The sequence below is a fragment of the Musca autumnalis genome, unplaced genomic scaffold, assembly GCF_047663935.1.
Source record: "Musca autumnalis isolate F117 unplaced genomic scaffold, ASM4766393v1 scaffold_1, whole genome shotgun sequence".
NCBI lineage: Eukaryota > Metazoa > Arthropoda > Insecta > Diptera > Muscidae > Musca > Musca autumnalis.
In genome coordinates, this window is record NW_027411644.1 from 311951267 (window position 1) to 311968255 (window position 16989).

Sequence of the window (16989 nt, forward strand, 5' to 3'; positions counted from 1 at the left end):
TGTGGTGGAGTTTATAACAAGTTCGGCCCGGCCGAACTTAACGCCGTTCTTACTTGTTTATTATAATAATTTTTTAATTTTTCCTATTTCCCCTATGCGTGACTATACCGTAGACCTTAATTTACCAACATGTTTTCACTGGCATTTAAAAGTCCTGCTGGTAGGTTCCCCTTATCTAGTTTTTAAAAAAAAATATTCAATATTTTATTTGATCTTTTTTCCAATTAGCGTTGAGAATTGTGCTAAGGTATTAACGGCTTGTGTCACGTGACATATTTTATATTTTTGGGATTGACATGTTTCCAGTGACAAAGGGCTAATAGTTTATTTTTTAATTGAATATTTTTGACTATATTTTCGGTTATAAAGACGCAGCTTATTGCCGAATTTCTCTATTTAACCCCGTACTGCAAGCTTAGTAAAGTTTATTGGCTATATTAAGTACTTGTTTTAGTTCCATTTTGTTCACGATTGATAAACAAAGTCATATCATACACATGTATGTATGTATATGAATATATTGTTTTATTTATACTACAAATGTACACATACATAAACATATAAACTAAACTAAATATAGTTTTTTTATGTATATATGACCAGTTATAGTAATATTACTATTTCACTTTATATTACACATAATAGAGTCTAACATAACTAATCCAATAATGCTCTCGCAATATATGAATGTATGTGTGTATGTATGTTTGTACAACTGTTTCGAAGTTGTTAGGTTACAAAGGTCATTTTGTATTTATTTTTATTGTTTAACGAATATGAAGTACACAATCTATTGTACACACTTACACACAACAACACAAACATATGACAATATACAGTTTTAGTTCAGTTTAGTTCATTTTTGTTTGTTTATTTTAGAATTGTTTATTTGCAGTAAATATCATAAAAATGTTGAAAATTACCGACTTTTTGTAAAGATTAAATTGATGTTGAATTATAGATAAGATGAGTGATAAAAAATATTTTTGTTATTACATTTGTTGTATGATGAAAGTGTTGAAAGCCGAGATAATATTAGATTTGATCTTGATTAAGGCTGAATGAAAATTGAGTTTTGTTTTAAAAGGGAAAATTTGGAAAATAGGACGTGAGATAAACTAGATGATGGTCTTTTGGAAATGTTTGAAAACGAACGAACAGAAAATTTAAAATACGCTTATTATGAAAGCTTGTTAAATAACAATATAAAAAAAACAACCCCACAGCCGATATGACTGAAGAGCCTCTGCCAAAGGCGAAACAGGTCAAATAGTGGTGGTTGTGTGGGTTCGAATCTTCGGCTTTCCTTTTCACTGCTTCATTGAACAGTGAGCATTAAGCTCGATTCTAACGAGAAATTAATTAAATTAATTAAATTAATTAAATTAAATTTTCAAATAAAAAAACAGTTTGAGGATGTGCATAGATCGAGTTCATTCTCAAAATTATTTTGGGAGTTAGGTCCATTTGTGTTCTGGTCTTTTAATCGGTTATTTCTTCTAAACAAGAAATTCAATAGACTATTATTATGCATTTTGAAATCAAATTTTTAATTTGTCAGGCCTCTTCTATCACAAATTTCAACATTCACTAATGATAATTCCATCAAAACTAGATACAGTTGAGGGACCTGTGTTAAATGCAAAAATGTAATTGTGCAATGAATTGAAATTGCACTGAAGCCCCTTAACTGTTCTTCTATTCCTAATTAAGCGAACCGGTTTAAAGTTCAATAACCAGACTATTAAAAACCCAACCAACAACTTCTAACATTGCACTTTATTCCCTCTCCTCTCAAGGTAAGAGAATCCAAATAAAAGTTTATTTAATTTTTGTTATACTGACTATCAACTAAAATAAACTAAAATGGCGAATAAAAAATAAAATCAACAACAACATTAACTTTATCATACAAAAAGAAAAACAAATCGAAATACTAGACACTCCTAATTTCCTTTTAATTTCCCAACAAAAGTTATTCCGGTGACTAGACTTGGCAACTTTGATTGAAAATAAAGGTGAATGAATTGCTGCTGTGTTCGTTGTTTGACTGTTGCGACATGTCAATGCAGCTGTGACGATTGACTATAGGAGGGAATATATTTTTGGTTGCGATAGACTGGAACGGCCTAAAGGGGATAAAAAAGAGTTTCTAATCCTATACCCAGAAAATCAAAATAGGAAAGACAATATTGACAAGCAAAGAAAAAAATGGCTGTCGGAAAAACTTTGACTTGCAAAAGGTACACATCAGGCAGCCGGTCTGTCAACCGACAAACCAACCAGCCATCAATTCCTAACGGCTAATCCCTTTACGTATTAAGATGTACATTCATACATACATGCTTGTACAGAAAGGCAAATATGTATTCGTTGTATAAATATTTTGTTCATCTTATGGCTATGCGGGCTTTTTTCGAACTATACAAACAAAAAAATTAAATTAGTAAAGGAAAAAGACTTAAAAAAAGTTTTGCCTACTGTAGACACAAGTTGTTCGAAAATTTAGGAGGAGAACTAATTTTGGTAAGAATTAAAAAAATAGTTCAACAAAAGTTAATTCCTGGTTGAATAAAAATAACTGAATGAATGTATTAATATTAAGGTTATAAGAACAACCGGTTATCAATCTAAAATTTATAAGAAAATCAAACGAATATAAGGATACCTTTACCAAACTTAGATGTGAACAAGTAAAAAAGTATCAGTCGGCTTTGCCGACAGAGATATACCCTCAGCCTGTGTAAATTAGAGCTCCGATTTCCTCGCGAATGAAATTTTGGGGTAAGGTGGTAATTTTTTTTCGGGTGCAATTTTTTTGGTGGGTTTTGGGCAAGTTTATTAGGGGGTGGGATAAGTTTTTGTTTGGTGATGGGGAGGGGGCAAGTAACACCCTCCCCTCCCCAAGTTGCTCTAATTCGAGAAGAGTTTCACTCGCGAGTGGAGTTCGAGCGAGTATTGTATTTTAGGCGTATGAACCGACAAAAATATTGATTAGGATTAAAGTTCAAAAGTTTTGCGGAGGAGGAACTTAAAGGAATGGACCGACATAGACCATGGGGTGCCTAGGGGTTTTTACACTGGGCTGTTTTCTCAAGAGGTATGGACTTGCCCCTGAAAAGACTTTTACCATCGTAATTGAGGCAGGGAATGCAAGTTGCTTCAACAAAAATCAAAGTGATTCGAGAGCAGGTCTTAAAGTGAACTTATCCGAAATTTTGTGTGGGAGGTACCGGATGGAGTGGACAAATATAGTCCATATTCGAACCTGATCTATATCTGGTAGATATATTAGGATGTGTAAAGTATGGACCAAATCGGCCACTCCCTTCAAGAGTTATCGTGCGCACAATTTTTCCGAACATTTTTGAACTTTTGTGGGGGAGGTACTTGAAGGAGTGGACCGATATGGCTTATCTTCGAACTTAAACTAAGTTTGGACACAATATTACGAAGACCAAAGTTTAGACGGTATTGGCATATCCGATCGAGAATTATTTTGCGCTCCAGCCACTACACATGGTGTCAGAGAGGTTTTTCAACTCTCAGCCTATTTTCTCAGGAAGTATGGACTTGCCCCTGATGAAACTTGTTCCTTCTTATGGGGGACAGTGAATACAAGTTGTTACAACAAAAACCAAGGCGATTCGAGAGCAGGTCCTAAACTGAACTCTTACGAAATTTTGTGTGGGAGGTACTCGAAGGAGTTTACCGATTGAGTCCATATTGGAACCTCATCTAAGTCTGGTAGAAGTTTCACGATGTGTGGACCAATTCGGTTTCTCCCTTCAAGAGTTATCGTGCTCACAAATTTTCCGAACATTTTCGAAGTTTTGTGGGGGAGGTATCGGAAGGAGTGGACCGATATAATCCATTTTCGAATCTGAAATAAGTTTGGAGAAAATATTACGAAAGTCAAAGTTGGGACTGAATCGGCAGATCCGTTCGATAGTTATCTTGCGCTTCAACCATCACACAGGGTATCATCGGGGTTTTTTGTAACTTTCAGACAATTTTCTCAGGAAGTATGAACTTGCCCCTGACGAAACTAATATAGTCGTATGAGGGGCCGTGAAAACAAGTTGTTACAACAAAAATCAAAACGATTCGAGAGCAGGTCCTAAACTTAACTTCTCCGAAATTTTGTGTGGGAGGTACTCGAAGGCGTGGACCGATTTATTCCATATTGGAACCTTATCTAAGTTTGGTAGAAAATTCACGATGTGCAAAGTATGGATCAAATTGGTTACTCCCTTCAAGAGTTATCGTACGCACAAATGTTCCGAACATCTTCGAATCTTCAAAACTTAAACTAAGTTTCGATTAAATATTACGAAAGCAAATTTTAGACCGAATTGGTTTATCCGTTCGAAAGTTATCGTACGCTCCAGCCAGCCAGACAACTCCAAATTGTCTGAAACACATTTCGTCCAAACATATTTGGTCTAAAATATTTTTTTGAATAAGGCACATTTGCCCGTATGAAAGTGTATATACCCGTTAGCATAAATGCTGAGGGTATAAAAAATCAGGCGGAACCGGTTCATGGATGCTTTATTAAATCGTGGATTTATACCGACAATTCTCTGAACGAATATTTTACACCAATATAACCTTAATAGCATAACCTTACTACTATCGAAAATCGGGAGGAACCGTTCTATGAGGGCTATACAAAAACTCGACAAATTTCTAGGGGAAGACTAAATACAAAAATTCTGTGTAATAATGTTGCTAAAACCTTGAAAATAACCAAATCGGGCGAAACAGTTCCATGGGGGCTATAGCAAAATGTTGATTGATACAGCCAAATTTCAATAATAAATATTCTAGGAATAATAGAAACGTATCTACCAAATTTTAAATATTGAGTTTTGAGTTCAACAGATAGACGGGCGGGAGGACAGACCGATATTTGTACCCTACACAACACTGTGGTAAGGGGTATTATGTCTATGTGCATTTGTATGTAACATACAAAAGGAAAAGAGATAGGCCCATTGTTTCTTCTAGACATATACATAGAATCACTTTTTGTGTCGATTTATTCATGTCCGTCCGTCCATTCGCAACGTACAGGACGAATTTTTTGTCTGATTCAGCTTAAACTTGGGGAATATAATTTTTTTAGCCATATGAAGAACGCTATTACTTTTGGTGAAAATCGGTTCAGATTTGAATATAGGCCCCCACGGTGCTCTTGAAACAATTTAAATGGAAGGTGCTTACACCTCGGAAATTTTTGCGGATTCTGAAACTACAATGTTTATAGATGAGAACAATCAAAAAACAAAAAAAATCGCCGGAGCGCTTTTTAAATAAATCGCGATTTAAGTTGACATCTTTATGGGTTGTTTAGGTTTTCGCGATTTTGCTTACCATTTCCTATCAAAATGGGACTAAAACAAATGTTGTAGATATGGAAATTCTCTACAAGATTGACCTGTATGGTATTCTCGTCGGTTTTACCGTTTTTGAGATATAGAAGTTAAAATTGGGACAATTCAAATTCAATTCAATTCTGTATCGCCCCTTATAAAACAATATCATGACTGCAAATTCCCAACTTAAACTTATATATCTAAAAAAATGTTACAACTAAGGATAAGTTACTTAAGCCAGTCTTGTAGAGAATTTTCACAGCTTTAAGATTTTCTCAGGTCAGATGTCGATACGACCTACCGTATTCAAGCAAATTTGCGAAACCCTAACAAAAAAAAAAACTAAAAATGTAAACTGAGCTTCCTTATCTCAAAAATGGTACAAGCTGGGAACAAATGATAAACGTCAATCCTCTAGAGAATTTTGACAGCTACAACATTTTCTTTAGCTCCATTTCGATTGGACTTGCGGTTTTCAAGCAAAATCGTAAAACCCTAAAAACACCTAAAAATGTGAATTTTGACCGCGATTTATTTAAAAATCCCTACAGCGATGTTTTCTTGTTTTTGGATTTTTCTCATCTATGAACACTGCTGATTCAGAATTCACAAAAACTTTCCCTGTGTAAGCGGCTTTCATCAAAAGTTAGTTAAGGCGCACCCTACATGACATTGTTTTATAAGGGGGCGATACAGTCAGTGCATTGTCCCAAGTTGAACTTCTATATCTCAAAAATGGTAAAAACTACGAAAATACCATAAAGGTCGATCTTGTAGAGAATTTTCATAGCTATAATATTTGTTTTAGTCCCATTTTGATAGGAAATGCGGTTTCTAAGCAAAATCGCGAAAACCTAAACAACCCCTAAAAATGTCTACTTAAATCTCGATTTATTTAAAAACGCTCCGGCGATTTTTTTTGTTTTTTGATTGTTCTCATCTATGAACATTGTAGTTTCAGAATCCGCAAAAACTTCCGAGGTGTAAGCACCTTCCATTTAAAATTGTTTCAAGAGCACCGTGCCCATATATATGTTCGGCCGATTTCACGTATTTGCTGCACCAAACACGCTATATACGTTCGATTTTAATGAAATTTGGAAAGTAAGACTGAATTCGTTTGAAATCGGTTAAGATTTGGATATAGCTCCCATATATATTTTCGGCCGATTTCACGTATTTGCTGTACTAAACACGATATATATTCCCGATTTCGATGAAATTTGGAATGTGTGACTGAATTCGGTCTAGAAATAAATGTCCCAAATTTTTTTGAAATCGGTTCAGATTTAAATATAACTCCCATAAACATATACTTTCGGCCGATTTCACGTATTTCCTGCACCAAATACCCTATATCTGCCAAATTTTGATGAAATTCGGAATGTGTGACGAAAAATGGTCTAGTAATAAATGTACCATATTATATCGAAACCAGTTCAGATTTATATACATATCCCATTTAGAATTTAATGCTCATCTAGAATATATACATGACACCAGTGGACCATTTTCTTGAGTAGGCGAAGATTTTACCGGTGCAACAGCACAACAAGACGTTACAGTATTTGCGTGGCTGTTTTCGCTATAAGCCACAATCTTGTGGCTCAGGCACGTCAGGAGACCGTCATGATCTAGAGAGGCAAGTGCGAGAACAACGAACATATCAGACAGGCTTGCATAGCATTCATCCTGATTCAGTTGTTTAGGCACTTAAAAATATTGTGTTAATGCCGTACTCGGAGTCCAATCCCATCCATCTTAGCATAAGAACACCAGCCGACAAGGCAAACATTATTGGTTTTAAGATCTGAACGATACATTCGTATTTGAGCGGAATTAGAAGTAGCAGGATACGATGCATTTGTTTAACTACCCATCTAAACCCACTCACCTGTCATGCTATTCTTTATGTGCGCAAATCAAGTACTCCCTTTTAGATCCATCTTTGTTTGCGGTAGGGTTTTTACAGCTTTACGGTTATTATCTCAGCCAGTATGGATTTATCTCCGAACACGAGGACTACTTGCCGGAATATCCGGTTCAAAAATTGAGATAACCAGATCTGTCCTCCATGAAAATTTGTTATTAACGTGTTCTTCATTACAGGAGCTTTTTTTGGTAAATATTTCAAAAGCACACCCGATGTCTACATAAGAAATAACCAATTGGTAAGTCTACATGCTAATAAATAACCAATATCGAATATATAGAAAAACCAAATATAGTTTTTTTCTCAACCAAGACCGAGTAAACATCAAAAAAGACAATGAAAACTGGAAAATATTGATTAGTTGCTAAAGAGAAACGTACCTAAAATCTTCTGAGCAACATTTTTGTAGAATATTTGGATGTTGAAAAATCACATCTTGTGGCACTTCTACTACGGTTCAAGAAATAAAGGACGAAAAAGGATATGAAAGGAATTGAGTTAGAAGAATTAAACATTCTACAAGAAGATTCGCCAATCGATGTGACTGAAGACATATATTCTCAAAACGAAGCTACAATAACTCCAAAGAGAGATATGAAGCTATTTTTTATGAGGAATATACCCGAAGATGTTTTCCAATACAGACCGTCTCGGAACTTCATGTACGATGGGAAGAAAATTTACGATTTGCAAAGTTTCTATCAAATCCGATAGACAATTCGTTGTTGGTGAGGGCAGATTTATGTAGAGCCGTTTGGACATTATCTAAGGAAGTATGGACCTGCCTCCAGAAAAATGCCGTGAGCAAAAAATGAAGTTGTGCCAAATTTTTTAAACTTGAAGGAGTGGACTATATTCCAAGCTAGCATATGTCTTACGGAAACATTACGACGTGCAAAGTTTGGACCCAATAGATTACTCCCTTCGAGAGCTAATGTGCTACCATTCTTGTAAAACATATAATTTTTGTGTGGGAGGTACCCAAAGGAGTGGACCGCACTTGATCTATGTTTGGACAAAATATTAAGAGAACCAAGTTTTTTACCAAATCTGTTTCCGTTGGTTTCCGTTCTTGGGATAGTGCTCCTTAACGTAGATCTACTTATGGTGTTTGAACAGAATATCATTTTTATTAACCTTAGGCGTTTGTTCGTGAATACTTGTGGCTTTCGCGTGATGGTGTTGAAAACAGGCAGTATTATACTGCAGTATTACCAACATCGATTTTGCATATGCTTCGAATATTTTCAGCTTCGTTTATGTGGACATATGGGAATGTCTTTGGTTTGTTTTGTAGCTTATATGACTAAGTAGTAACTCAGTAATTCACTGACATTTGTTGCTACATTACCCCATCTAAGTTCCAAATTTTAGTTGGCGTATGGTTGTCTGATATTAATAATACGTCACCTACGTTTGCATTGTAAAATCGCAACTTTGATTAATACAAATCGACACCTCCAAATAATAGTATGCTAAGTCTTAGAAGTGAGTTTTGCAGGAGAAGCTCTCAAAGTTTGGAAATTTTTTTGAACTTCAGTACTATGCTAAGTAAATATTTGTTTATAACTTCTGTTCGGATTGACCGATCATTACCAAAATTAGACAGAATTTAAGTTAAAGGACGTTCGACACCTCCAAATAATAGTTTGCTAATACTGAAAAGCAAGTTTTGCAGGACAAGCTCTAAAAGTTTGGAAATTTCTTTGACCTTCAGAACTATGCTAAGGAAATATTTGTTTATAACTTCTGTTCGGATTGTCCGATCATTACCAAAATTTGAGAGAATTTAAGTTAAAGGACGTTAAATATAAAAATGTAAAGAACTTGGAAACATGCTAAGTCGACTTAGCATACTATTGTTTGGAGGCGTCGAAATGTTGAAAGCCCAAATCTGTTTACCCTTTTCGTATATAGAAGGGCATCGAACCCAAGAAAAAATAATGACTATAAACAGGGTAAAATTTTTCCCAGAAAAAAAATTATAATAACCTGCCTTATTTCATCTACCTCATTCATCATCATACAGCCAACATCACCATCATTGATGGGCTCTTAATACAGGTGAACACATGTTTGGCTACATTTTGTCATTCAACAAACAAAACGAAAAAAGAAAACAAAAAACACCAACAACAGAATATAGATAACATTTTGGCTACTTCCGTAAATTTAATATGTTTTCGACAGATTGACATTGATGTAACTGTATAACAGGGATTTCATGCTGGGAAAGGTAGTTGCAAAACAAAAAAATAACAACAACAAATTTGTAAAAGAAAAAAATCACAAAAACCAACAAACTGGCTGACTAACTGACAGACAGAAAAGAAACAATCCCAAATCTTCAATTTCAAAAACACACACGATTGTGGTAAGCCTGAAAGGCTAGGTAAAAATAACAACTTTGGGTTTTTGTTTTTATAATTTCCAAGGAAAAGAAAAAGACGAAAATCAAGCTGAGCAAAAAACATAGAGACAAACATTGACAACGAAACCAAATTAAACGAACGATAACCCTAAAACAAAGAAAAAGAAGTTAGTTTCTATGTGGCTTAGCACGACATCAACATGGGTGACAACTCCCAAGAAATCCTGGTTAGTGTGTTTTTTTGCGTTATAATATGGTAAAAACATGCTGATAGTGGTATGGCATTAGACCCGTCATGCTTGTTGGCAATCACCAAAGAATTGATAGAAGGATATTGCATTACTTATTAAAAGATGTGTATATTTAGGAAAAGAAAAGGGGCGTTTCTCGTTTTGATTCTAATCTCATGTTATGGAGAAGTTTTTTAAGGAAGTTTTCTTTGTGATATTTTTTGCTGTTATAATAATTTAGGTATAAAGCATAGTTTCTTTTTTGTTGCATTTTTTCCCTAAGTTATCCTAAAAAAATAAAGGGGATTTTGTCATTTACCTATAGTTGCCAAAATCTTCTTGCTGGATATGCCTTATGGTTAAGGTGTGACGATTTCCTCTTGATGACATAATGCGCCTATCAGTTGACTGTATCAAAAATGAATTTTGATACCATGAAACCTGAAATGAAAGAGAGGAAAAATTAAATATTTAAAAGGCCATAATAAGATTGAGTGGATTATGGGATTTGCTTAACCAACATTAAATATTAAATATTGAACCCATTGGCATATTTGAAAAGCTTTTTAAATGTTTCTTAAATTCACCATATAATGTTTACTTTAAAATAATATACTTAATCACCACAGGCGTATTATAAACTAAAAATATTTAAATATGGCATAATGTTGCATATATCATTACGCATATACATACATATGTACATTTGTTTAAATCGTCAATGAGATAAATCTCCCCATGGTGTTATATCGATCATAATTTTTTTTCCCTCGTCCACAATAACAAACATAAAGCAGTAAATGATAATAAATATTTTTTGTAGTTGAATATTTATTTGACCCACAATGGATTGCCATAATACACAAATACACAGCGAAGGAGAAAGAGAGAAAAGCCTGAATATATGAACGACAAACAGTTTATATTATCCTGATATATGAGAAACAAACTTTAATCGTTAGCAATTAATTAAAATGTCATTAACTGCTATGTATGTATATAAATTCCAAAGTATATTTTAAACAATGACAACAACAAAGGAAGTTTATCAACACACGCACACATACACACATACGATATGGGAAAAAAGTTATGGATAAACTGCAGACATCTACAATTAATTGCAAAACATTTTCACAACAAAGTTAATGATGACGAAGGCAATAAATAAACCATAAATTAAAATTTAATACAAAAATTGCTTTCGACCTGTGATGACCTAAATTTTACATAGACAACACACACGCACACACACACGCACACTCAGGTGGACAACAAATGAGGTTTTATATGAAGCGTATATTAAATTTTTAATTAAAATAATTATAAAATGTGATTTAAATGTCAACTTTAAATATTGAGGATTAAAAGAAATCATTTTATCTTTGGGCCAAGCACGCAAATACGAAGGACTCTTTTGAAAAAAATGTCCACAATAAATTTCCATGTCATGCTTTAGTTAACTAATAACAATATTGGAAGGAAAAATATCTTAGGCCCAACTGCTGGAAAATTTAGCCTCCACAATAAAAAAATCGTCATTGGAGTGGTGGATCGGAACGATAAAAATATTTTCACGGTGCTCTTGAACCAAATTTAAATGAAAGGTGCTTACACCTGGGAAGTTTTTGCGGATTCTGAAACTACATTATTCATAGATGAGAAAAATCAAAAACACAAAAAAATCGCCGGAGCCCTTTTTTAAATAAATCGCGATTCAAGTTGATATTTTTAAGGGTTTTAGATTTTCACGACCGCTTACATCAGAGAAGTTTCTGTTGATTCTGAAACATCAATGTTTATAGATGAGAAAAATCCAAAAACAAGAAAAAATTGCTGGATGGATTTTTAATAAATCGCTATCAAAGTTCACATTTTTAGGGTTGTTTAGGTTTTCACGATTTTGCTTGAAAACCGCAAGTCCTATCGAAATGGGACTAAAGAAAATATTATAGCAATGAAAATTCTGTACAAGACTTGTTGATTGATATTTTCCTAGGTTTTACCGTTTTTGAGATATAGAGGTTCAGATCAAACTTTCAGGTTTTTTCATTGGACTTTAAGTTTTTTAAGTTTTTTATTGGCGTTTTTTTGGATATTTTGGCATATAACAGCCAAACCGTTGAGATTTGCGATCCAACCCAAAGGCCAAAATTGTAGCCAACACAATAGTTAAGAACTCTCTAGTACATCGCGAAATTATTGGAATGCTCCTTCAGGTAGTTTTGGCCTTGGTAAAGTGCACATTTGTCGGCAAAAATAGATAAATGACATTGTGCTACAAAAGTTGACCAGAAACATATTCAAGCGTTCTGTTAAAAAATTCTATCGTGTTGGCGTCCATGGACAACGAAAATACTTTTGCTTCGGTTGGGTCACTTGTATTATTATTTTATAACGGTAAGAGTAGTGAAAATCTGGGTTTCTTACATTTTCTAATTTAAACGGGCATATATTCTTTATTAACCGATTTGAACAAATAATAGCATATTCGGAAGATATTATTCACCCCTTTAATAGGAAAAGGGATCAATAGAAATCCGTAGTGAAAAAAGAAGATATGCCCGTTTAAATTTGAAAATGTAAGAAACCCAGATTTTCACTACTTTTTTATTCTTTTACCGTTATAAATAATACCGTTATAAAATAACAAAACGAGGTGACCCACCCGAACCAAAAGTATTTTCGTTGTCCATGGACGCCAACACGATAGAATTTTGTAACAGAACGCTTGAATATGTTTTTGGTAAACTTTTGTAGCACAGTGTCTTTTATCGATATTTGCCGAAAAATGTGCACTTTATCAAGGCCAAAACTACCTGAAGGGAAGAGAGTTCTTAATTATTGTGTTGGCTACAATTTTGGCCTGTGTGTTGGTTCGCAAATCTCAATGTTATATGCCAAAATATCCAAAAAACGCCAATAAAAAACTTAAAGTCAAAATCGGGAGGCTCGATTTTCGCGATAGACATATGGTCCAGTAGACTTTTTTGCTCAGTTTAATCCCAGGAATCAGAAACGCGAAGGTCCCATTAAGGTTTTCAAATCGCCCCGGCCTAGTATATAAATTTTGATACGAAAAATGTCTGTCTGTCTGGCTTGTGCGCACCATAACTCTCGAAAAGTTCAACCGATTCGAACTAAATTTTGGGTATCGTAATATTTTGTCCAAACTTAGTTTAATTTCGAAGATGGGACATATCGATCCACTCCTTCTGGTACCTCCCCCACAAAAGTTCAATTTTTTTTCTGTAAAATGGTCTGAACGATAACTCTCGAAGGGAGCAATCGATTTTGTCAAAACTTTGCACATCGTATTATTCCTTCCAGATATAGATCTGGTTCGAATATGAACTATATCTGTCCACTCCTTCGGGTACCTCCCACACAAAATTCGGATAAATGAAGTTTAATGGCTCCTCTCGGATGGTTTTGCAATTTGTCAGTAAGTTTTCCTTGCGGCTCCCTTTATGACGGTACAATTTTTCTCTTGCGGAAGTCCATACTTCCGGAGATATTGGCCTAAAAGCTCCAAGAAACCCTGACGGCACCAACCAAAATGGGAAATCCGCAAGATAATCCTCGTAGGGAATTTCTGATTGGTGCAGGCTTTGTACATCGTATTATTTCATCCAGTCATGTATCAGGTTGGAATATGGATTGTATCGGTCCACTCCTTCAAGTACTTCCCACACAAAATTCGAATAATGTGAAGTTTAAGAGCTCCTCACGGATCGTTTTGAATTTTTTTTCAGTAAGTTTTTTTTGTGGCTCGCTTTACGACGGTACAATTTTTTGCCGGAGTAAGTCAATAATTCCTGAGATATTGGCCTAAAACTCCAAGAAACCCTGACGGCACGAACCAAAATTGCAAATTCGCAAGATAATCCTCGCAGGGAGTTTTTGATTGATGCAGGCTTTGCACATCGTATTATTTCATCCAGTCCAGTATGGGATTGAAATATAGACTATATCGGTCCACTCCTTCGGGTACCTCCCACACAAAATTCGGATAAAGAGAAGTTTAGGAGCTCCTCTCGCATCGTTTTGACTCTTTTTCAGCAGATTGTTGGAGCGGCCTTATTTACAATGGTACATTTTGTTCCGGAGTAAGTCAATACTTCCTAAGATAATGACCCAAAAGCTTCAAAACCATGTCGGATATTGTGCAAGATAGCTCTAAAACTTTTTCAAAAATTTCTTTCAAACTTATTTTAACATAATTTAATATTTTGAGTCCTATATGAGGAAGTTTGGTTACCAAAAATGTTTGGTATATGTCAATGATTTGGTATAAGGCCACGTTACGGTACCTACAGATTTTAAAGCAAACTCATGATATAAAATCAATACATAATTATTGTGTTTTGTTTGGTTATGTTGTTTTTTTCTTGGTCAGTGGCTGGGGGTATTTCTCTGTCGGCACAGCTGACTGATACGCCCTTACTTCTTTTTTCCTAGGTTGTACCATTTTGGAGATATATAAGTTTAAGTTGGGAAATTGCAGCATGACATTGTTTTATAAGGAGGCGATACAGTCAATCCATTATCCTTATTTGAACTTCTATATCTCAATAACGGTAGAGAAATTTTTGTAGAGAATTTTCATAGCTACAATGTTTTTTAGCCCCATTTTGATAGGACTTGCGGTTGCCAAGCAAAATCGTGAATACTTAAAAAATCCTTAAAAATCTCAACTTGACTCGCTATTTATTTAAAAAGCGCTCCGGCGATTTTTTTGCTTTTTGATTTTTTCTCATCTATGAACATTGTAGTTTCAGAGTCATTTAAATTTGTTCAAGAGCACCGTAAATCACGAAAAAAATAAATTCCACAGTTTCCGGTTCTATGTAGCGGTTCTTTGACCATGGCGTAACCTGAACATTTATGTGTTAGTATTCGTATATATTTGGTTAATATGTTCGCGGTAATATATCTCGGCATTGGATACCAACAGTTTGGAAAAATGTTCTTTCCATATCCTGAGCACACTATCTGTATCAGTTACCAAATTACCTTGTTGGTCTCTACATTCGGACTTCATTCTGGCTCCTGTACATCTCTAGTTTTTCACTCCCCCGCTTTTCTATTTTTATCTTTTTGCTGCGCGTTTTGCTCTTTTGTGTTGCTACTGATTGTAGAGTAGCTATATATGCCGGATTTTTTATTTTGTAGCAGCACGACACTACGGGTTATACAATGGATTCCTTGGTGGAAGTTTTTGTTATCCAAGTATGGATTTTGCGGCTGTTTGCATGGAGTTCGCAATATTTTGCCATTGTGCAGACATGTTATGGGGACCAGAAGTGATTTGATTAATCAATTGGGCCAGTTGAGGGGAATATGCTGTGGCTATGTGTTGTGATTGCGGCATCCCGATGTCCAACTTTCGTGTTGTGTCTGTTCGTACTTTATTTGCTCCGTTTAATCGGGTACGTACCTCTGCTGCAACAAGCTGGTGGTCCATTGACTGTTGATCAGATGTTTTAACTTTCGAGCAACTAAAAATCCGCAACCAAACGCAAGCTTTATGTCATGGCAGGTATAATACAGTACGTCACCTTCAGGTATTGTTGTGACGCCTTTCCCAAGCCATCGTATTTCCTGTATGGCAGAGATGTCGACCTTGTACTTTTCAAGTAAACCTGCCACTTCGTAAACTGAACCTTCTCTATAAAGAGTGAGAACATTCCAGATGTAGATTCGCAGATTATGGTCCCTTAAACGTTGGCGGGGTTTTCAGTTTTAGAGGGGTTTGTTTTTCTTTTCATAGTAGGTTCATTTTTGGAGGAATTGGTTACTAGCCCGACGTTTAACCAAAGTTTTTAACCTTCTTATGGGTGAACACATAAATGTCTACGTTTGATTGAGTACATCTTGTGTGTAAGACTAATGGTGGTGAGATGTTAAAAACCACAAAAGAAACAACTTCACTGCGTTGACTTCCACATCATTGTTATAGATTATGAAGATCTCTTCTGTCACAGCCCGTTCAAATGTTTCTTGTTGGAATGTTCATGGCTATAGCAATCATGCAGTTGATCATCCAAAGATGCTAACACTACCTGATTTCCTACATTTCATCTTAATATCACGGGATGGGAAATTTCCGTAAAAATTCCTACATGCCTAAGTTTCGCTTTATAGAAGTTTTTGCTACATATATAATATTTTATATAATATAATAGGAATTAGCATTTATGATTCTCAAAGCATTAAAAATATGTTACTTAAAATTGTTGTTATAGTTATAGGTTATAAAAATCCTTTTATAAATTTGCCCTTATGAAAATGAAATAATGAAAAGTTTCCTAAACAATTAAATTTTAAAATCAAATCCGCTACTTACCGATGCAATGGGATCAGCATAAACAATACACACTAATTTTGCTTCAAATCCTTCACCCGAATGTATCCATGATTTTTCCACTTGTATATCTGGGGGATCTGTAAATTAAAGAGAAAAAAATAACAATTAATTATAGCATCACACTGGAAAACATTTAATGCTCCAAAAATAATAACAATCAATTCAATTCCTTTAGTATTGACAAACAAATTTCATTTTAAATATTTTTCTAGTTCAGCAGATTTCTTTGAAAACGCTCTTTAAAATTGATGGAAATTATTCAAGTAGAAATGGCATCTTTTTGAAATATGATTTTGCATTCCTTTAAACATTTCAGTTGGCATTTATTTTTATGATGATTATTTATTGTTATTTCTCTTATTATTATTAGTTATGCATCAATAGTTCTGGTATTATTTTTCTCTGAAAAAATCTAAATGCACAAGTACTGCAGTAGTATTTATTGTTGTTTTTGTCCGCTCTACTTTAAATTTGTTGAACCACATAATTTCTAAGATGCAAATTGTATTTTCGTTCTTATTTTCCCTCTTTTTGTTGTTGTTTTTTTTTTTGTCATAAAATATGCTGTCTCGACTAACTTGTGTATTTCATACTTAATTTATATTTACATTTATCTTCTTTTGTAAATTGTACGAATAATAAAAAAATTGCAATGTAACAAATGTTTGTGTATGTGTGTACGAAGACAAGATAATATTTCAATG

General features: G+C 34.5%; 1 protein-coding gene across 1 annotated transcript in view; it reads right to left on the reverse strand.

Annotated features, from left to right (window-relative positions):
• klg (klingon) overlaps positions 1–16989 on the reverse strand; it is a 541049-nt gene that overhangs the window by 27273 nt on the left and 496787 nt on the right. Inside the window, exons 7-8 of the mRNA XM_073962243.1 lie at positions 16265–16362; positions 10235–10356 (exon numbers count right to left, since the gene is read on the reverse strand). Of these exons, the coding sequence (XP_073818344.1) occupies positions 10235–10356; positions 16265–16362 (220 nt within the window). The remainder of the gene's footprint in view (positions 1–10234; positions 10357–16264; positions 16363–16989) is intronic.